The 22,001-nt window shown below is 38.7% G+C and overlaps 1 protein-coding gene and 4 non-coding genes across 19 annotated transcripts in view; all 5 read left to right on the top strand.

Moving 5' to 3' along the window:
* The window catches only part of prom1b (prominin 1 b), a 30,595-nt gene extending 10,139 nt beyond the window's left edge, over window positions 1–20,456 (top strand). The window contains exons 5-30 of one of the 15 annotated variants that reach the window (XR_009768773.1): window positions 280–400; window positions 480–543; window positions 612–701; window positions 1,538–1,561; window positions 1,751–1,968; window positions 2,043–2,117; window positions 2,817–2,880; window positions 3,655–3,663; window positions 3,770–3,929; window positions 4,113–4,265; window positions 5,416–5,539; window positions 6,297–6,400; window positions 6,501–6,585; window positions 6,672–6,818; window positions 7,510–7,581; window positions 9,430–9,522; window positions 9,631–9,648; window positions 9,786–9,839; window positions 10,416–10,496; window positions 11,208–11,276; window positions 11,378–11,467; window positions 14,565–14,680; window positions 15,270–15,499; window positions 16,869–16,977; window positions 18,000–18,034; window positions 18,147–20,456. Coding sequence is in view for 10 of the 15 variants with exons in the window: in XM_061679476.1 (XP_061535460.1) it covers window positions 280–400; window positions 480–543; window positions 612–701; window positions 1,538–1,561; window positions 1,751–1,968; window positions 2,043–2,117; window positions 2,817–2,880; window positions 3,655–3,663; window positions 3,770–3,929; window positions 4,113–4,265; window positions 5,416–5,539; window positions 6,297–6,400; window positions 6,501–6,585; window positions 6,672–6,818; window positions 7,510–7,581; window positions 9,430–9,522; window positions 9,631–9,648; window positions 9,786–9,839; window positions 10,416–10,496; window positions 11,208–11,276; window positions 11,378–11,467; window positions 14,565–14,680; window positions 16,869–16,941 (2,104 nt within the window). In the remaining 5 variants the exon portion in view is untranslated. Of the gene's footprint in view, window positions 1–279; window positions 401–479; window positions 544–611; window positions 702–1,537; window positions 1,562–1,750; window positions 1,969–2,042; window positions 2,118–2,816; window positions 2,881–3,654; window positions 3,664–3,769; window positions 3,930–4,112; window positions 4,266–5,415; window positions 5,540–6,296; window positions 6,401–6,500; window positions 6,586–6,671; window positions 6,819–7,509; window positions 7,582–9,429; window positions 9,523–9,630; window positions 9,649–9,785; window positions 9,840–10,415; window positions 10,497–11,207; window positions 11,277–11,377; window positions 11,468–14,564; window positions 14,681–15,269; window positions 15,500–16,868; window positions 16,978–17,074 lie in introns of all 15 variants that reach the window. The other 14 variants (XR_009768774.1, XR_009768770.1, XR_009768771.1 and 11 more) reach the window with 14 other exon arrangements.
* trnad-guc (transfer RNA aspartic acid (anticodon GUC)) lies at window positions 12,726–12,797 on the top strand. Its single transcript has one exon. It is a non-coding gene; the product is annotated as a tRNA-Asp (tRNA).
* Window positions 12,861–12,931, top strand: trnag-gcc (transfer RNA glycine (anticodon GCC)). The gene has a single exon. It is a non-coding gene; the product is annotated as a tRNA-Gly (tRNA).
* trnag-gcc (transfer RNA glycine (anticodon GCC)) lies at window positions 13,145–13,215 on the top strand. Its single transcript has one exon. It is a non-coding gene; the product is annotated as a tRNA-Gly (tRNA).
* Window positions 13,746–13,816, top strand: trnag-gcc (transfer RNA glycine (anticodon GCC)). Its single transcript has one exon. It is a non-coding gene; the product is annotated as a tRNA-Gly (tRNA).
* Window positions 20,457–22,001: the final 1,545 nt, after the last annotated feature.

Below are 22,001 nucleotides of genomic sequence, written 5' to 3' on the forward strand. Positions count from 1 at the left end.
GGCGCAATTATACGTTTCTGTCACTTGTTGCTGGGGCACAATCATGACTGCCCAGATGCTTGTTGCTAGGGAAAGTTCATGGGGCTCAATCATAACTGCCCCACCACCTGTTGCAATTAAATTCCTTTTTACATTTACGTGCCATTAATAGTGTTACCTACCTCATTTGGAGAAGCAGGGTTACAGCCATGACTTAATTTAACATCTTTGTGTTTGTTGTCGTTATCTTTTTTTATTTAAATAAATGAATCAAAAGGATGTGTGTACTATATGTGTCAGTTTGGGGGTGGTCGTGGCCCACGCGGCAAACCACAACATGAGCTCTCACATCAAGAGCACTCGGCGGTTCATTAACACCAACATCAGAGACTTGAAGACGTTCGCCAATAACACGCCTGCGGTAAGCACTTATTCACTCCCTTATACACTCAAATTGCCACAAAAAAAGCCAAAATGGACTTTTTGTCACCCTCTTGCAGCAAATCGAATACATGACAGCACAATACACAACAGCCAAGAATAAAGTCCTGTCCGAACTTGACAGTAAGTGTGTTTACTGTACATTTATTGAATGACCCATAAGCCTTCCTTTCACTGTATTACTGTAATAGACATTGGACCTTTGCTGGGTGGGAGGATTCACAGTCAGCTGGAGAAGGAGGTCGTTCCCTCCCTGGACACGGCCCTGCGTATGGCTGGAGGTAACGTGTGCTCATTAGCCTTCTTTTAAAATGTTGGTTTCATTTTAGGGATATTGTGCTGCTCTCAGGTTGCGTATACATAAGTACAGCACAAAACACTCAGATTTGATGCCATCTAATTTGAGCCGATCTAACAATACGACATGATATGACATTTAATTGGATATGATGCTTCCTTTTTGATACTACACAGTACATTATGATTCGATACATTTTGGACTGATATGATAATATACGATACGTTCCAGAGCAATGTGTTAGGCTAAAATGCCATTCGATCTGATACGATACAATTCGGTAGGATATGATGAAATACCATGGGCTACAATGTAATTTGATCCACTACTATTACACAATTTAGTGCGTTATGAGTCGATCTGCTATAATACGATGCAAGCCGACAAATTATTCCGTACGATACGATACAATACAATGTCATACTATATGATTTGATACGACGCCATATGATATCACTTGATCTGGTATCGCATGATGCAATACAGTACAATGCAATTCAATATGATACGCTGTAATAGGATACAATATCGTAATTGGCCATTTAATTTTTAACTTACAAAATGCCAATGTACTTGCTAAAACTCGTTCTCCAAAAACGTGCAAATTTGACGCAGGTAACTGTTCTATTCAGCTAATGATACGATTCGGTCAGGTACCAGTTTGAGAACCCCTGTTTTATTCTGTAGCTCAAACCTACATACAATAAAACATAAAAATGTGTAAGACTGGTGTTGCATAAATGATCATCTTCCTGTTTTTATCTATTAAAAAAAATAATTGTCCTCTTTTTCTCACCTCACATGTTCTTTCTTCTAAAGTTAAAGTCGAGAATGCAATCAAAGGTAACCAGCAATGTTCTGGAATTGTTTGTGACAAAAAGTGTCAGTGGAAGTGTTAGGAACCGGTTCTTATGTGTTTGTGTGTCCAGTGTTATCAATGTCACATTTGTGCTCCTTGTGGTTGTTTCAATTTGTATAGTGTTAATTTTGGGGGTTAAAATGTTTTTCTGATGAAAACGTGTTGATTTGCAGCCATGCGTGAGACCAAGGAGGCCCTGGAGAACGTCAGCTCTTCACTGCAGGTTCTCCAAGAAGGCACGGATAGGCTCAAGGACAGTCTGTCCACAGAGCGAGCGTCGCTGTCCAACACTTTGTCAGACCCAGCCTGCACCAACGGTGCCGTGTCGCCAAGCTGCAACGCCATTCGATCCACCCTCTTCCAGCTGGGTATCAATGCTGACTTCTCAAAGGTGTCCCCAGAGCAACGTTTCAAAATAAATGAACGCGGGGTCAATGGATAAATACATTTATTGTCTTTTTGCAGCTCCCAGGTGTGGACTATGCCTTGGAGAACGTCCACACGGTCCTGAAAACAGACCTCAGCAACATTATACAGAGGGTGTGTCATTAATCTACTAGACAATTTAGTCTTGAGTGGACGATCAGTCTGCCACTGGTTTTGTGGCGATTAAACATTTGAATTGCAGGCGCCGTTCAGTCAGGTTCAGCCGCATAGCTCGGTGTGCGGCAGCCTCCATGTTTTGAGTTTATGCATATAGACGACGATTTCAAGTTTTCAGTGAACCAAATGTAAGTTTTTTTCATAAACAGTAAAGACAATTTTGAGTCTTTGGTACACCTAGCATGCGTGTTATTTTCAACATGAAATACAGTTTTCAGTCTTCAATGAACCTAACATGAGTTTATGTAAAACGTAGACAAAGACTAAATAGTTTTCAGTCCACCTAATGCAACTATTTTTGAAAAATCAAATACTTACAATCTTTCATGAATTTAATGAAAACAATATAGTCCCAATATGTATAGTCCGACAAATCTTACATTTTCTGTATGCATCAAGGACAATTTGGTCGCAAAATAACGTAACATAGACATTTTCATAAACAGTGAAGACGATTTCGTGTAATCTGTGAAGCTATCGTATCATCAAAGACGATTTTGAGTCCGAACCTGCAATTTTGAGTCGGATTTTGAGGTGAACGTAAATGTTTTTAAGACAAAGACAATTTAGTGTTCAGTAAACTTTTATTCCCCTAGTTTTTGTTTCTCATGTTTTTTTTCTTCCCTCCATCTTCAGGGCTACTCGTCCTTCAATGACACGCCGAGGCTGGTCAAAGAACAAACCAAAAACATTGTAGCAGGTACTCAAATGTCTGTGTTTGTGTCTACAGCAAACCCCAGTTTATTGCAGGGGAGACATTCCTGACCCACTCACAATTGTGGATAATTGGTCCTATTAGACTACAGAGACACACATAAAAACATTTTTAAATTGTCATACCTCTCTCACATGCTTTAACCACATTTAACCTCATTAAAACTCACTTAAACTTAACCAAACTCACTTTTTCTTTCGCGCCGGTTCTCACTCTGTCGCTCGTGTAGTTGTTTTGTCGTCACATTTGTCACTCTTATTTGAAATCTGACATACATACGTAAGCCAAAAGAGAATTAAACATTGTATATTTAAAAACCAAATTGCTCAACCAAACCATATAGTTTCATATAATGAAAGTCGTCTAGCTTGATGCTAACATATAATGTGACACGCCATAGATAGACTAACGAAAATTAGCATCGATACGGCAGTAATTCTAAACCTTCAAACAACTGCTGCATTAACACACACGGAGCAGCAACACATGGCAAAATAGAATACAACATTACTCACAAGCATTTACATATTCTCTCTGCTTTGTGGAAATGACAAATATTACTGGAGTTTAGTTGGAGACCTTCTCTGTCTCTTCTTCTTGTTGTGAATTGCACCACACCTACATCCAGTAGTGTTACAAACCCATGAAAAGCTGCGATAAAGTGGGTGTTCACTGTAATACTATTAACATTTGTCACGTTTCACACACGTTTGCCTTCTCTTATCTTCATTTCCTTCATTTGGGATGACCACACTGCAGTGTTACCCCGTGAGTGTTCCTCATTAAACTTCCTAAATTAAACCAAATGACTTGCTGTTTTGCGTATTAACTGTGTGTGTTTGATGTGTTTTTTGTTTTTTTTGTGTGTGTTTAGGGGTGAAAGGAATGCTAGATAAAATCGGCTCAGAGATCAACAACTTTGCCAAGATGTTTCCAGTGGAGGCGTCGCTAGCCAACTTCACTATATTCCTCAGCCAGGGGCAGAAAAACATTGAGTCCTACTATGCCCAGATTGACCAGATCGACTTCTACAGGTTTGTTTTTAACAGAAATATAATGACATTTTGGGACACCCGGCCATCTGATTTATGAGAGGTGTGTCTCAATCCAGGATGTAGTCCGCCTTTCGCCCCAATCTGGGATAGGGTCCAGCTATCCATTAACACAAACGTTTGCCCATCCCTGCCTGCTATAGTGCATTTAAACTGTTTCTGCAGGTGGATTGGCTGCGTGGCGGTACTGTGCATGGTGGTCCTCATCCTGTCCTTCAACCTCCTGGGGCTGCTGTGCGGTACATGCGGCTACGACAAGCAGGCCACGCCAACCACCCGCGGCTGCCTGTCCAACACTGGCGGGAACCTGCTCATGGCGTACGTATGACAAAAATAGATGTTGCAATCATCACAAATGCCTTGTATTCTGTGTTGTGCTTTAACCTGATATGTTTTACAAGGCTTGTTGTGTTGCCATAACTGCTTACAGTTTTTACACAAACATCAGAAACTGCATTTGGGCTCCACACAGGACTCCGTTTACGCTCCGCTATTGCATCTTCAATCTGAGGCTGAATGATGGAGTCATTGCGCGGTGTGGCGTGCCGCTGCGCTTACTCGTTTTGCACTTACCCAAGATGAAGAAAAAGTTGATTTCCCCCTCCGCCCCCCACCCCAATCGTGAATCATTTGGACATTATCTCAACAGTTTACTTCCTTTCCACCGTGTTTCCGTAAGCGATATACATCAGTGGTGCCCATCTTTTTTTCCGCTACGGACCGTCTCGTGCAAGTACATACAGTATGTTTCGTGGACTGGCAACCATTCGTCGAAGGGGGGGGACTTGCCTGATCTTGGCTGGTGGGAACTGAGTTTCCCGATCAGAAGCTTATCAGTGGTCGGGAGTGGGGTGTTGTGGGGGGCAATGGAGCGTCCTAATTGGAAGCTAATCATTGATAGTAGGACCGTGGGGAGGGGTTAGCAACTCAATAGACAACCAGTAAAACGTCTACCTTCATCTGTTACTACAGTATAAAACCCACAATGACAGGTGAGCTATGTTAACTTCACAATTTAGTCCAATTGCAGGTTAAACATTAACTAAGCTTCATGTCGGTTATGCGTTCAATTCAGAATGCAATAAAGAATGCAGAATGCAATCCGAAGACTGATTTGGAAGCATTATAAAAACTGTTGTTGTGAATGCGTAAAGTACAGCTAACTGAAGCAAGTACAGGTACTGAGCGCAAAGTGGCTAATGTGTGAATGTATGTTGTGATTTAGCAAGACTGTATCACATGACTTCTAACTTGCTTAACCCAAGTAATGACTTGACTCGACTAGCTTGACATTTAGTGGGGACTTGACTTCCTTGATTTTTGCCACTGTGACTTGGGACTTGTTTGAAATTTGAATCTTAGGACTTGAGATTTATTACTTGCACACACAGTATGTGACTTTGTCCCCCGTCTGCAATCCGAGGCTACGCAAAAATAATGATTTCTTGTCTCTTTGGGTCTATGAAAGCGGGGTGGGCTTCTCCTTCGTCTTCGCCTGGGTGCTGATGGCCATCGTCACCACGCTGTTCGTCGTCGGTGGCAATGTGGAGAAGATACTATGTGAGCCACTGGCCAACCGGCAGCTGTTCCAGGTACAGGCCACAAACGCTTCCTGTCTGTGCGCGTTGGCGTTCATTCGTTAATATGGCGAGAGTCAATAAACGTAATGTATTATTGACTCTCGCCATATGCTTGGTCAGTTTTGTTTGTCTTTTAGTTAATTAGTCAGTCAGGGACATATTCTCCCGTTGGCGCTTAAGTCTGTATTGTACGCACCTGGCTTGCGCGGTTTCAAGGTACGCTGAGTCTCCGGTGAAATGTGAAATTAATCCCCGTGCAGATATCCAGAAGTTAGGCGTCCGTCCCCAGTGAGATGCGGGCACCGCTCCTCAAACAGGCTACTAAGAAGGAGCATATGTTTTTTGTATTCTGTAATCTCTATTACATACATATTGTACAATATATGTAGTTTAATCCACATTTGGAAGGCCATCAATAATAAAGTGAGTGAGTCAGTTGTTGATCCGTGCTTCAATTAACCAAATGTACATTTTTCGTAAAGAGTATTCAGTCTACAAGTTTTTCAGTCAATTATTTAAGTAGTCAATTTTAGAAAGAAATAATCAGGGTCAAATTGTTGCTATAGTAATACCTTCTTTAATGACAATGTGATTGGTCTGTCTATTTGCTGTCTTTACATTTTTTGTCGTAAATGACCAAAAAAGGCACTAAAATAAGAGTAGACTACCATAACAATCCCGCCAAAATTCCAACTGTCAAAAAAAAGAATATAGAAATATGGCCAAACAAAATGCTTTACTGTCATTAAGTATGAAGGTATGTATTTAGATCATAGACACGCCTTTCCTTGTCCATCCGGCCAAGAAGAACTTCCTTCCTGGGATGCTGTTTCAGAACCCGAACATTGACTTAACACTGGGAAGCATGTACAGGTAAAGAAACAAAAAACATTTCTAATAGTATAGAGCTGCCATTTTGATGGGCAAACTGATGTTGTGTTTTGTTTTTTTGTTTCTTTTTTTTTTTAAAAAGGGAGTGCTACGATAACAACGGCTTGTATCATGCTCTGCAGCTTGAGACCATGTTCAACATCAACTCCTTCCTCAACAGGACAGTGGCAAGTGTTCCGGGCAATATGTGACTCGCTCATGATAAGTGTTATCTAACTGTAATTGTACGTTATGTGTGTATGTGCGTCATCAGTACAATAAGGACCTGGCCAAAGTATTTGAGAGTGTGCAGGTGGACCTGCAGGACATCACGCTGCTGGAGCACACGGGCAGAGACAACCTCATCAACTTTGCCAACGCGGGCATCGGAATCATCGACTACGAAGCATACCTGGCTGAGGTGGCAAGACATTTATGTATACAGTGTACAGTCACATTGTTGATTGACTCCAAGGTTAGAGGTTATGGTTGATTAGTCAGTGGGTCAGTCAGTTAGTTGAATAAACAGTACATTAGGTCAGGGATTGGTGAGTAAGTCAGTTTGTTAGTTAGTCAGTCAGTGAGTCACTCAGTTCGTTAGTTTGTCAGTTAGTCGGTTGCTTAGCCGGTCCGTCAGCCAGTCAGTCCGTCGATTAGTCAGTGATTTAATAAGTTTCTAAGTCAACCCATCAGTCGATCAGTTAGTTTGTTAGTTTCTAACAAGACAGTATCAACCAGCTACAGTACTATATTTGGGGGTCACTGATTGTGTACCTTGATAAATATAATATAATATATAAAATTGTTCGATACTGTGGTCATGGTTCAGTATGCACTGTATTGAACGGTTCTAGACAGATACAGTACATGTATTGTCGCACCCCTATTACATACTTATCTACCTACTACAGAGTCAGTTGATTAGCTCGTTAATCACTTTGTAACTTAATCTGTTAGTCAGCCTGTCAGCTAGTCTATTCGATTACATTAGAAAATAGATGTACCACCTTGACTTGAGCGGGTCTGCTGTTTTTCTGGTCACAAATAAAAAGATAAACACTTAGACCAATGAAATAAAGAAAATAACTTGACACACGGTTTGTATTTTCAAGGTGAATAAGGGAGTCACACTTGTGGACCTTCTGACCTTCTCCACTGACCTGGAGGGCCAGGCTGACCAGCTTGTGAGTTGACACAGGGACTGCACTCTTGATTTTCGGGCATTAGTGGTTTAGTGGTAGAATTCTCGCCTCCCACACTTGCCAGACTCTTCCCTGGTGACAATGACATTTAACCACAATCAAAGCGCAATATGAAGGTTAACTTTCTAAATACAATGATAAATAAAAGTGAATGATAAAAAGATAACTAAAAGCGAGAGGTTTTTGAAACGAAACACATGACAAGGCATTCCTCTGTGGTATACAACGATGACACCACATTAAACAAGAATAAACATACAATAAACATAAAAAACATTACAACCATACTGAATTTACAGTATTATAGACACACGCTATTTTACGATATGTACACAAACAAATTACACACAAAGCACGTAGTCATTTACGAGTGTTCATCCATCGCTGCCCCTCTGTGTCATAGAAGGGGGATGCCTGAAATTCTAACCAGGTCATCTCCCTGTCCTTTCATATAAAATAAAACCAGAAACAAACTTTTAATAAGTAAATAATGTGTACACTTTCAGGGTACAGCCTCTCTCTCTCTGGTTCCCCTTCACTGGCAGCTCTTTTATTTTCCGTCCATCCATTTTCTGTGCCGCTTCTCCTCACTATGGTCGCGGGCGTGCTGGAGCCTATCCCAGCTTTCATCGGGCAGGAGGCGGGGTACACCCTGAACTGGTTGCCAGCCAATCGCAGGGCACATAGAAACAAACAACCATTCGCACTCACATTCACACCTACGGACAATTTAGAGTCTTCAATCAACCTACCCTGCACGTTTTTGGGATGTGGGAGGAAACCGGAGTGCCTGGAGAAAACCCACGCAGGTACGGGGAGAACATGCAAACTCCACACAGGCTGGGCCGGGGATTGAACCCGGCCGGGTCCTCAGAAATGTGAGGCTGATGCTCTAACCAGTCGTCCACCGTGCCGCCTCTTTTATTTTATTTTATGTTCACACAAAAAAGAGCACATTAGCACTTCCCGGCATACAGTCAAGCATCATCACCGAGGATAAAAACACAATAAAGCCCGATGGCTGAAAGCTATGTACAGTAGTAGTACATATTTGTAATCACATATCCCTTTTTCTTTTAAGGTGCATAAACCTGAAGAACAGTATCAGGCAACCGCAGGGCAATAGAGCGATATTGTAATTATCGTGACAGGCCTACAAGTGACTCCACATTAGACACCAATGGAAAATGTGTCACTAAGCCTGTTTATCTTGATAGGCCTGTACAGAAAATAGATTTACTGCTTTGAAGCATCCATCCATCCATTTTCTGAGCCGCTTATCCTCACACGGGTTACGGGAGTGCCGCAGCCTATCCCAGCTATCATCAGGCAGGAGGCGTGCCGTGCTTTGAAGCAGAATAGGAATTAAGAGTAAGAGTTCGACGGTGGAATTGATGACAGAATGTGAAAACATTTAGCCATTAAATTCATCAGTGACATAGGGGCTTACGATGTCGTGTGATGTATCGTTGCGAAGGAGTGATAGTTTATCTCCGGTTGTCTCATTTTATGACGCAACTTCTGGTTTAGTTCGCGTCGATGTTTTCCCATTGACTCTCATTAAATGTTTGACATGCGCAGTCAGTCCTCGTGAAATACAAAAGATATTGCCAAGGTAGGGCGTTGGATTCCAGTGCCCTTCCAGTAGTTTAGCGCTACTATTGAAAATGAATAGGATTTGGTTCAGGGCTGTTTTGCTTAATAACTACTAGCTTCGATTACTAGTCAATGTATCGTCCTTTTTTTTTTGTCAGCTCCTCCAAACATGTGGCGTTACCGTGGCTCCGAGATGTTTTACTTTCCTTTGTATTTATTTGTGTGTGTTTGCAGCCACGTGGCGCCCTGGAGAATGCGCTGAAAGGTCATGCCAGCAGCATCCGACAGATTCACAGAGAACTGGTGGTCCCCATGGAGCAAGCCATGGTACAGTCCATGCAACATGCAGCCATACAACACACACATATTTATTATTGTTATAGACAGAACACTACACTTTCCACTTCCTCTCTCTCCTCTCATTTACTGTGACAGAAATATGTCCGTGCCAGGGTAAGCCGCTGTTGTGGCAGTGGTTGTTGTGTTTTTGTTGTAGCATTGCCATAGTGATTTGGCGTGTGGCCTGTGGACTTGTTCATATTGATAAATTAGTTGTTACATTTGTATAACAGTGCTGTGTCATTGTGCAGAGCACCATGAGTCAAAGTATAAAGCAGCTGCAGAAAACCTCCAGTGACCTGCCGGTGAGACATAACCAGCAATGATTTCATTATTTATACTGTATTTGATTTTGCTATTGATTTTCATTTAAATTTTTTAATTTTTGTACACTTATATTTATTTCTTTTGTCTTGTCTTTAATGTATTTAAATATAAATTAGTTTTTTAATACATTTTATTTTTATTTATTTCCTTTTATTTTTTTACATTCTTTTTTGCATTTATATTCTATTTTCATTTTACAATACATTTTCCATGTACTATTTTAAATTTATATTTCATTTATTTTATATTGAATTATACTTACTGTAATATTAACAATTATCATTTATTTTACATTATATTTTGATTGTACTTATTTACATTTCATATAAATGTTTTATTTTACATATTATTTTATTTATTATTTATTTATTTGTTTGTTTATTTATTTTACATGTTATTTATTACTTTTTTGTGGATCCTTTTTTAAATTGATACTTTATTTTCTGCATTTCATTTTCATTTGATTTTATTTCTTTACATGTTGTTTTCATTTTGCTTTTGTTTTTACATACTTTATTACTTTCTTAAACATTTTTATTTTGAATGTTCTTCAGGTGAAGGTGACCAACATCCTGAGCGCCATTGACGCAGCAGAGTACCTCATCAGTAACAACGCCTCACATGTGGTGAACCAGGTACACAAACTTTGTCCACACATGAATTTCATATCATGTGTATGATATTTCAAAAACATGGAATGAGCACTTCAAACGCCTCTAAAATCCTGTATAAGAGATGATTTCATGAAAAAATAATTGATGACTAAAGTACATGACCTATCTTACTGCCTACACTGTTCTTCAAAAAATGTATGTTCAATTTGCGTTATTTATGTCGGGTTTTTCAGGGCAAGTGACACGGTTAAAAACTTTACGGTCATTTTTAGAGATCGGTTTAGAGAACACTGGACTTTTGGCCCTTATAAGGTTAATGGTAGATATTTTAAACTGAAACTTGTCAGCTAATCACAGGATGCCAAACATGTCAGAAAAATCCACTTTTCTGGGTGAATACTAACATTCTGGTACATTTGTTTTTTTCCCCAGAGGCTCATAGTAACTAATATTCCATAATTATTTTATCGCCCGTAATTTAACGGACAAGCAAGTGATTTCGCAAACGTGCGGCACAATACAAAATAAAACCATCTCTCCACCAGGATAGAGGTCCAGCCCTCATAAATGAGAATAAAAATAAAATGCATGTTTGTAGTAAAAAAAAAAAAATAATAAAAAAAGTTTTTTTTGACAGATATTCATTTTTGGGAAATCTTGTCACATTGCTACTTTAAGAAAATTCAAAATACATGTTTTGTTTTGTTTTGTTGTTTGCGTGTGTGTGTCCAGGAGACCAAAAACTATGCCCAAAGCTTGGTGGGATACTTCAAACAGTACACAGACTGGGTTCACAACTCTGTGAGTATTGACTCTTTCTCTCCAAAATGATAGTCCGCCATGTTTTACAATAGTCATAATGTGACGTACTATACCTTTTAATGTTTTGCTTTTGCCTGCAGCTGACTGCAGAAGTGGCTCAGTGTAAACCCATCAGCAACATTGTGGACAGCATGGAGATTGTAGCATGCAGCTTCATTGCAGACTCAGTGGTAAGGTACCATTATCTTCTCCTTTGCCCTTCGGCTTGCCCTGTTAAGGGTCACCAGTGTAGCACAAGTATGCATTCCATAATCACTGGAATTAAATCTGCTCTCTGCTATGGGTGTTTCAGTGGCAGAACTCTCCCCAGCCACGGATAGGCTTGCTGTGGATAGTGATCACACCCAACCATCTTAAAAAAATTCCTTTGTTTGCTATTCTTTAATTGGTGCTATTTAGTACTAAATAATGCAAACTTTATTGGATAAAATAACATAAGTCTAATCAAAAGGGACAATCCTCTAAATGCAGACCGTCACGTGACCAACGTGGAACATGGAATAGCTGACTTCTTGTGTATGTCATACCAAGGATCATAACTAGGATTGCTTACATGATTGTTTCAACCCAATCTTGCTAAAACCTTTGTTGCCTTTATGGCTGGTGTCTTCGGACAAAGTTAAATACATGTATGTCATTTATTTATACAAATGCCATATCATACATGTCAACACAAACAAAGACCAAACACGGTCTATATAGTCATCATTGGTGGCTCTGTGGTGACATCATGACATTGAAGATGTTTAAAGTTCCTACAGGTACTTTGAAACGGTCCCCTTCCCCATTCACCTGAGCCAGACGAAAGTGCTTTCACTTGATTTGCCGAATCCGGAAGTAGTTTGCACATGTCTATATACTGGATTGATGGAGATAAATGACTAGGGATGGGCGAGTACCGATAACAACCTTATTTCAAGGTATCGAATGCTCATGGAGGCAGCTGATACCAGCAACTGATGCCTGAAGGAAAAAAATAATAATCTGATGTTATGTCCTCTGTGCCAGTATTTGGTGCTACCCCCATGGTGAATCAATCTTTAGTGATCTCGTAAAAAATAAATAAATAAATAAATAAATAAATAATTGTTAAAAATTAGTATTTTTTCCTTCAAGAAGCAAGTGAAGGATTTCCTCATTAGTATAGTGGACCGTAATTCTACCTATCACATGGAAGACTGTGGTTTGATTCCTGGGTGGGGATAAATATTTTATATATTATATAAATATATATATATATATATATATATATATATTTAGAGAGAGAGAGAGAGAGAGAGAGAGAGAGAGAGAGAGAGAGAGAGAGAGAGAGAGAGAGAGAGAGAGAGAGAGAGAGAAAAAGAGAGATAGATAGATAGATAGATAGATAGATAGATTTATTTAACATTTTAAAATATCATGCATCCCTTTTGTACATCAATAAAGCGTTCCTCGTTAGTATAGTGGACAGTATCTCCGCCTGTCACGCGGAAGACCGGGGTTCGATTCCCCGACGGGGAGGTATTTTTTGTTCTGATAAAGAGGAAGCGATGGATAAGATTTTGAAGAAATGCAACGATGTATGCATTGGTGGTTCAGTGGTAGAATTCTCGCCTGCCACGCGGGAGGCCCGGGTTCGATTCCCGGCCAATGCAATTTGGTTTTACCCGTGAAATTTAGGTCCTAAAACACATGGCAAGCAATAACATGGCCATCCAGATGTTTTGCTTTCCTTTTTATCCATTGAGAATATAATGTTGTAAATTTGAACAGATAAATAGCCCAATGCATCGTAGACCACTAAAAATGTATATGATTTAATCGGAGGGGCAGCTGGCTGCCTCTGACCTGTCATACTTTAAACCTAAGCATTGGTGGTTCAGTGGTAGAATTCTCGCCTGCCACGCGGGAGGCCCGGGTTCGATTCCCGGCCAATGCAACTTCCTTTTCATTTATCAATTTTGGTTCTGAAACACGTGGCAAGCGTGAACCTGAAACTCCCCATGTTTTGCTTAACATCAAGTTATGAATTTAATCAAGAGAAATAGCGCCATACAGTGGCCTTCTCCATCATGTGTGTGAAAGCACTGGGCACGCATGCACGCCTTTTACTGCTGATTGGCTGTAATGCGTATGCGTAACTTAGAGACTTAAAATAGAAATCAACTATATATATATATATATATATATATATATATATATATATATATATTTGTTTTGTTTTTGTTTTGTTTTGTTTTTTGTTTATATATATATACATATAAACAAATAAAATGGTACAACAGTAGAGTGCCTGCGATGGTCCCATCCTTCCATTCATGTCTATTGAGACTTTTAGGTATGAGCGCGCACACACACAATCATAACTCGGTGTATGTTTATGCGAATTTCGAATGCTTTTGTAACAAACATTAGGCTACTTTTGACTAGTGTAATCACATGATGGTATAATTTACATCCTAAAACCAAGCATTGGTGGTTCAGTGGTAGAATTCTCGCCTGCCACGCGGGAGGCCCGGGTTCGATTCCCGGCCAATGCAAACTACTTTTCATTTTTTAAATTATGTCCAAAACGTGGCAAGTGTTAACCTGACCCTCCAGATGATTTGCTTTCCTTTTGTATCCATTAAGAATATAATGTTCCAAATTTAAACAGAGAAATAGCACCAGGGATTGTAGAACACAATACAGTGGCATCCTCACTACACGCACTGATTGGCTGTTATGTATTGGCTCTGTGTCTGCATCAGAGCCAAAACGAGGCACAGATTGCAGCGCACTGTGCATGCTGCTGAAAATCTTTATACCTTAATATTCAAAAACTGTAATAAATTGTACCTGATTCCCTTACAAGGAACAGGAATCTAGGAAATTTCACTTGAACCGTCCAGTAGGCATGTATTTAGTTCACAATCACATTGGATTAATTTTTGGCTAAAAAGTTACTGAATCGATTTCCAGCCACTGATTCGTTTCGGATCGTATCGTTCTAAATGAATCAATATTGTCCTTGAATCATATCGGTAACCATGAATTGTGATACAAATCAAATCGCCATTAAAACGTATCATTACACCACATATATATGTAATATATATATATATATATATATATATATATATATATATATATATTTAGATAGCTTTAGCTATTTCAGCACCACAGACGAACAAGTGGCTAGCCTGCCAGCATTTTGTCTTGTCGACGGGAGCGTAATGACCATTAAGATGTAACTTTTGGGAGGATAAGAGTATGAAGTGCCTTTTTGTTGTTGTTGTTTTTTTCTAGAATACGTTCTGGTTCGGACTGGGACTCTGCAGCATCGTCCTGCTCCCCAGTATCATCATCTCCATCAAACTGGCCAAATACTACCGAAGAATGGACACGGAAGACGTCTTTGAAGAGTGAGTCTCAACAACACCTACATTCAGTATACTTGCTTAGAGTAATGAGGTCCAATACAAGAGCTGTAACGTTTTACTACTTATTTAAATTTTAATACCTTAGTCACCTTTTACCTTAGTTAAAAAATATACATGACTGACTTTACAAGCAATATTTTAAGTACAGTTTTAACAAGATTAAAAAAAAAAAAAAGACCTCATTCTGATTGGGCCGATATCGGAAAAACGGATCGGTAACAAGAGTTGTCTCATTCGGTGGTGCGCTGGTCACCAGCGGCTGCTGTCGCTTTGGCTTTGGACAATCATGGATACTTTGACCACAATTCTTTGCCTTCTGCTGAGATTTTCCAACCCAAGCGTCCCAAAACCAGTGCGCCACGTGGTGCTCGAAGCCACAGCCCTGAAATAAAATTTCAACCGAGCTAGCCAGGCTTATTAATTTATCTAACTCAGTATTTTTTGCTCTTGTAATGGATGTCGGCGTGTATTGATTAATCCAAATAAATGATTCTTTTCTCTTCTACTTCCCTTTTTGCTCACCATTAATTGGTTTAATCACCATTTTTCCTACTCGCATGACTTTCCCCAGCTCCACTTACCCGTGGCTTGTTGCACTTTGACTGTTGTCTCTTCGTCGGTTGTCACTTTTCCTCCTCACTGACTTTGGATCTTTTACCTTCATCATCATCATCATCATCATCATCATCATCATCATTGGCAAAAGTCATCTCCTCTTTGGATTCATCCTTGTTTTGATACTTTCTGATGATCATCTTCTTGATTCCGCCTGGCTGTTGTGTTGCATTATGGGTAATAAAGGTAAAAATAGTGAACAATACCTTTGGAAACCTAGCTTTTGCCATCGATGGCATGCAAGTGGTGAAGGGATATTTTACTGTATTTTATTATTTAAAATGGTTATTATTTTGGTCATCATTTTTTTTTATATACCTTATTTCCTCAAATAGTCCTTTTAATAAACACCGCGCCCCCAATTTTTCACTACAAGACACATATACACCTCCCTGAAATCGATGATTCATTTTTCGCTATCAGAAAAAAAATTGTATCAAGTGTAATTAGTGTTACTACGAGATGCTACTATTCATCCAGGGATTTTGAGCCATTTGGAACTCTGCTGCTAACCAAAACAGCAGCACCGTTTTTAGCTTGCCAGTAGACGCCGTTGTTTGGCCGCTCCACAATGTTGTGTGTCACGCAACTTATTGGTTAGACCCGGTGTTTTCAATTCCATTTTGAATTGATGTTTTTTTGTAATATACTGCTTTCATTGATAAGTATTGTTCGACGATTAGCGTTCCAATTGACTCCGACATGCGGTCGCTCCACAATGTTGTGCGCGGTAGAGTTACGCAACTAATTTGTTCTATTGCGCTGTTTAAAACTCAACTTTAACATTCCATTACAGTAGACCCTTGAACTGTGCTCACTTCACAATGGAGTCTGCGTCTGTTATGCAACTTTGTGTGCTCTTTATATCTACTTACACTTAATCTTAATTTTAATATACCACTAATACAATGTTCTGTGCAGCAGAGTTACGCAGCTACTTTGTTCTTGTGCTGTTTAAAACTCCACATGGGCTTGACATTCATAGTAATATCCAGCTAATATTGTTTGGTTTTGGTCGACGATTTGCTTTCAAGTAGACTCTTGACGTGTGGTTGCTTCACAATGCTGCGTGAGTCCCCGCTATGCCGCTTTGTTCTTGTGCACTCCACGTTTACTTGACATACATTTTCATATAACGCTCACATTGTTTAATACTATTGGAAAAAATAAGATGCGTCCTACATCTGCAGTTGAGTCAATAATATTTGAGGAAATACTGTATATAGTTTGAAAAATGAGCCACTGATCATGAGAGTGGCGTAACTCCATTTTTGTCATTTTGCAGGAGAGTGATTTGAAGTTTTGTGGGTGCAATAAAATCTGAGGGGAAAATCTTGGTGATTTTATATGGCAGTGATTACTTCTCCTCAGTATTTGTTTTTACAAAAATTCCTCAGATTTATATTCCTCACATATATGGCTAACTAAAGCTTTCTCTATTCATTTCTGCACATAAATTCAAAATCACAAAACTGGAGTTAGCCCAACCTGATTGTCATTGGCTCAAATTCCAGTGTGTGTGTATGTGTGTGTGTGTGCGTGTGTTTGTATGTAGTAGCTCCCCCTATAGTGACACCCTGATCCAATTCCCTCGAGCCTCGGCTCCCCCAATCTGCTCCGACTGCTGATCCAAAATGGAGGTCTCCCATGTTGCGAGGTCGAAGGTAAATCTCCTTACAGTAACTTTTGGGGGCTTTGAACGGAGGATCCAGAGTCTTATCCTCTTGAGTCTTGATCAATAATCCATCACTTTCACCTCAGATCTGACAAGAAGCCATGAGGAGAAGAATCTTTACTTTGGAGGGGATTTCAACATCACTTGAGTCCCTACGCCGCCTTTTTGTGCACAATGCTTGGATAGAGTACAGTAGCTGTTTTAAAGTCTTTCGTTACTTCATTAGATTTGCTTGAGTGTGACGTCACACTTTGCATTTTTAAAGATAAAATATTGTGTCAATGTTTGACCAATTAGAATAAAGTAATACTGCAAGATAATACAGATAATAATACAGTCTATATAAAAAGGGGAAATATGAGAATTCGATCATGCTTTTTTAGATAAAAGGTCATAATATGAGAATATAGCTTGTTATGCAAAAAAGGTGTAATTTTACAGGAATAAAGTTTTAATATGACGAGAAAAACTGCTTCACTGTGTTACAAAAATCTTAAATATACAGTCATTATATATATATATATACAGGTAGTAACAAAAAATAATATGACACGAATTCTGATTTTATTAAATTTTTTTCCAGGTCATAATATTAGGCCATTATATATTCCGAGTCGTACGAAAAAGCAAAGCATGGAAAGTTCATCCCAACCATGTTACCTGAACGGAGCTCTCAAGTATGATGTTGTGCCTGAGTTTTGTGCGACATTTGCATATTTTCCCCAACATTTTTTGGTAACATTTTGAATTGTACCACTTAAGATGTTCCACAGCAATTGCCATAATCATAAGACACGCTTGCTTATCGTTGGCAACTGCATATTTTAACTTTTTCGGAAAACAAGACCAACACAATTTTTAGCAAGCAAATGGGTATTTTTTCATGATTTGGTAACAGTAAGTTAAACATTTTGAAATTAGGCCAACATTATTTTGAAAAATGCACTTAGGAAACTTTAAGTATTGTTAAAAAAGACGCTAACAAGTTTACTTTTTGTCGTTTCCCCACAGCGGACAAGAAAACTGGAACTGAAGCGTCCGTCATCGTAAGTGCTCGTTTCATCCCCTCACCCCGTCAAGACACACACAAAAAAAAGCAAACAAGAAAAGCCATTCATTAACTGTTGGTGATTCCCGACGTCGCCCCTCATTTTCCAGGATAACCGGATTTGCCGTTCACATCTTCGGATGATACCAAAACCAAAAGGGAAAAATGTCATCAAACAAGCAGGAACTCCGAAATTGCCAGCCAACTGTCATGTATTTATTCAAAGTTATCTTAGAATATTTTAATTTACATTCCCGCAGAGCTACTTCCATCTGTATACTGTCGGTCACAGGGAGACAACATGTACATTTTTTTATATATATTTGTTAATGTTTGTTTTTCTAACATACGTTTAGAATTAATTTTTGGGAAATAGCCTTGTCAATCATGCTAGTATGGTTTGTGCTCGATAGGTTATGTCGTGTTCTATAAAAAACAATATAGTTTGACAATTTGGGGAATATTAAATTGTTGGTATATGACGGCAATCATCCAGCTCTAGCTTAGCATAGTTTTTTGTCACGTATCTCAGCAATGGACGATGATAAAAGCCACCGAAGCACTTAAAAACCAAACAAACTAATATTATATTTATGTAAAAAGAATGCCATCTTTTTTGACAATCAAAACAAAATACTTGACCTTTGGAATTGATCACAAGCAAAGTCGTAATATTACAAGAATAAATTCATTACAAGAAAGAAATGTTATTTTACAAGAAAAAGCATCATTTTACAAATAGAATGCCATAATATTACGAGGGAAAAAGTGTAATTTTACGACAATAAAGGCATGTATAAATATAACTGGGATAAAGTTAAAATTTTATATCATCAAGGTTGGGATTTCTACCAGGATTAAATAATAAAAGAAAAATGTGTAGTTAAATTTACCAGAGAAGGCATCATTTTATGAGACTAAAACTGTTATATCATGATGAAGTAAACTTAATTTTATGAAAATAAATGTGTACTTTAACGAGAATAATGTCGGAATCCGAGAATGAAGTCCAACAAAAACAAGACAAAAGTTGTGACATTACAAGAATAAAGTAATAGTACAATGTGTAAATTAAAAAAAAAAAAATTTTAATATTATGAGGATAAAACAATTTTACATAGCGTAATTTTACACCAATTAAGTTATAATAACATGCTAATAGTCGTAATATGAGCATAAAGTCGCAATGTTATGATTTTCTTATTCCACAAAAATGTTGTAATTTGACGCGAAAAGGTGTAATTTTCCAAAAATAAAGCCATAATATTATACCAATTGTTATTTTAATTTTACAATGAAATAGTTGTACTTTTCCACAAAACAAAGCATTAACGTCACAAGAATAAAGGTGTAATATTATGTGAAAAATTAAGGTTTGTTCCCAAAAGTTGGAATTTTACATCGAGGCTTACTCTGGGCGAGAGGCAGGGGACACCCTGAACTGGTCGCAAGGCAAACGCAGCCATGAGAAAATAATGTGCAATTTTACAATAAAAAAATTGGAAACATTTCAAGAACTAGATGGAACTTTTTTTCATCGTAATATAAAGTCATTTTATATGCTGAGTCGGGTTCACTTTAACACACATTATCTTTTCGAGCAATTTTTTTCCTGATGTTTCCAGAGTAATGCTAAAGTAAGAGGAAATGGTAAAAAAAAAACTTTTATTACGTCAGCTTGGGAGCTGCTTTTCCCCAGATGTTCCCAAGGTCATGCTAAGGTATCACGAAGTGTAAATTATTTTTTATTACATTAGCTTGTGAACTGCTTTTTCCCTGATGTTTCCAAACTAAGAAAGCCAAAAGTGTAGAAAAACGGTATTAGCTTGTGAACAGCTTTTTCCCAATTTTTCCAAGCTCATGCTAAGCTAACAGGAAGTGTAAAAAAAAGGTGTTACATTAGCTAGGAACTGCTTTTTCCTGATGTTTCCATGCTAAGAAAACCAATGTTTCCAACCTAATGCTAAGCTAACAGGAAATTGTTTAAAAAAAAAAAGAGAAGTCATCACTCAGCTCGTGTACTGCTTTTCACCAATGTTTCTAAGGTCATGCTAAGCTACGCAAACAGGAATTGGAGAAAAAAGTGACATTAGCTTGTGAGCTGCTTTTTCCCGATCTCTCCATGGTCATGCTAAGCTAAACTAACCAGAAGTAGAAAATATGGGATTTCCCACAATGTTGAAAAAGTTTGTTCTTCTAATGAATGTGAAGGATTAGATGAAGTTACTGGCCACACAACAAACCCACTCCCACTTAAAACGGTGTACAACGAGGGCTAACAATGTGTTTTGTTTTATTTTATTTTATTTTATTTTTGAAATTGGTGGTGTGTCTAAGAGGCCAAACACAAGTCACTGAGTGTATGTGAGTGTGTGTGTCAAGGGGGGCTCAAATCTATGAATAAAAAAAGTCCAACAAGTGTCGGCTTTGTCTGCCTGGTGGCTAACAGAAGCTCTCAGTCAGCGACATGTCGGAAGAGGCGGGAGAGCGTTTCCCTGGTTAATATTAGCCACCCTGCCAAAGCACACACGCAGTCACTCCAATGTTTTGGGGTCTTGACAGCTTTTAGGGGCGAGTGGGCTACAGAGGTGGTGTGATCTGAACGCGCAGAACATTGAGTCCTAATATGTGCACATGAGAACACGCAGATTTCTATAGGTGTGCATTTAGCACGATTTCACATATATTGAAAAAAAAATGGAGAAAAAAATATATCAGAACAGAAGAATCTGTATTTGAAAACTATTTTTGGGCAGGCAAGGTCTGAAGTGGCATTTTGTGCTTATCTGAGATACAAGAACCTGTAATATTACACACAAAAAAGGCATTATTTTACAAGATACTTCTGAATTGTGACCGTAACTAATTTCATATGAAGAAAGTTAAAATAAAAGTTAATAAAAGTAAGTAAAGGAAGTAAAAAAAAAAAAAAAAATTAAAAAAAAAAAGTTAAATAGAAATGGGTGCAATGTCAGTAAAACAATGTTGCGTTGCGATACAAGTGACCTGATTTATGAGTTTTTCGAGATATGAGCCGTCCGGACGATTTTTTTGCTTTGACCTGCGAGTGCAAACTTGTTCTATGAGTCCTGTGTGGTGGCATTGACTCAACTCACTTCAAAATAAAGCACTTCGGCAGATATAATTACTGAATTTTCTTTCAAAAAAAGAGCATCGTACAAGCACATATAGACAGACAATATGACAACTTAACAAGATGGGCATATATTCTTTGTTATCTGCCACGAATGACTTATATTACTGCTAAGGAGTTGTGAAGTATCCTGTCTCCATGTACAGTGGCCACAGAAGGTTTTCAGAACCCCTTAAATTTGTCACTACACCCATTTGTTAAAATCATGTAAGTTCATTTTTTCCTCATTAATGTACACACAGTACCCTATATTGACAGAAAAACAAACGTAATTGTTGACATTTTTGCTGATTTATTAAAAAAGAAAAACTGAAATATCACACAGCCATAAGGACCCTTTGCTGTGACACATCTATTTAACTCGGGTGCTGTCCATTTCTTCTAATCATCCGTGAGATGGTTCTACACCTTCATTGGAGTCCAGATGTGTTTGATTATACTGATTGGACCTGATGAGGCAAGCCACACCCCTGTCTGTATAAGACCTTACAGTTCACAGTGCATGTCAGAGCAAATGAGAATCATGAGGTCAAAGGAACGGTGTGAATGCTCAAGAGATGTGGCCAAGGTTACAAAAAAATGTCTGCTGTACTTAAGGTTCCTAAGAGCACAGTGGGCTCCATAATCCTTAAATGGAAGACGTTTGGGGCGCACAGAACCCTTCCTAGAGCTGGTCGTCCGGCCAAACTGAGCAATCGGTGGAGAAGAGCATTGGTGAGAGGTAAAGAAGAACCCAAAGATCACTGTGGCTGAGCTCCAGAGATGCAGTCGAGAGATGGGGGAAGAGTTCTAGAAAGTCAACCATCACTGC

This window comes from Phycodurus eques, chromosome 6, assembly GCF_024500275.1.
Source record: "Phycodurus eques isolate BA_2022a chromosome 6, UOR_Pequ_1.1, whole genome shotgun sequence".
In the NCBI taxonomy this organism is placed as follows: domain Eukaryota; kingdom Metazoa; phylum Chordata; class Actinopteri; order Syngnathiformes; family Syngnathidae; genus Phycodurus; species Phycodurus eques.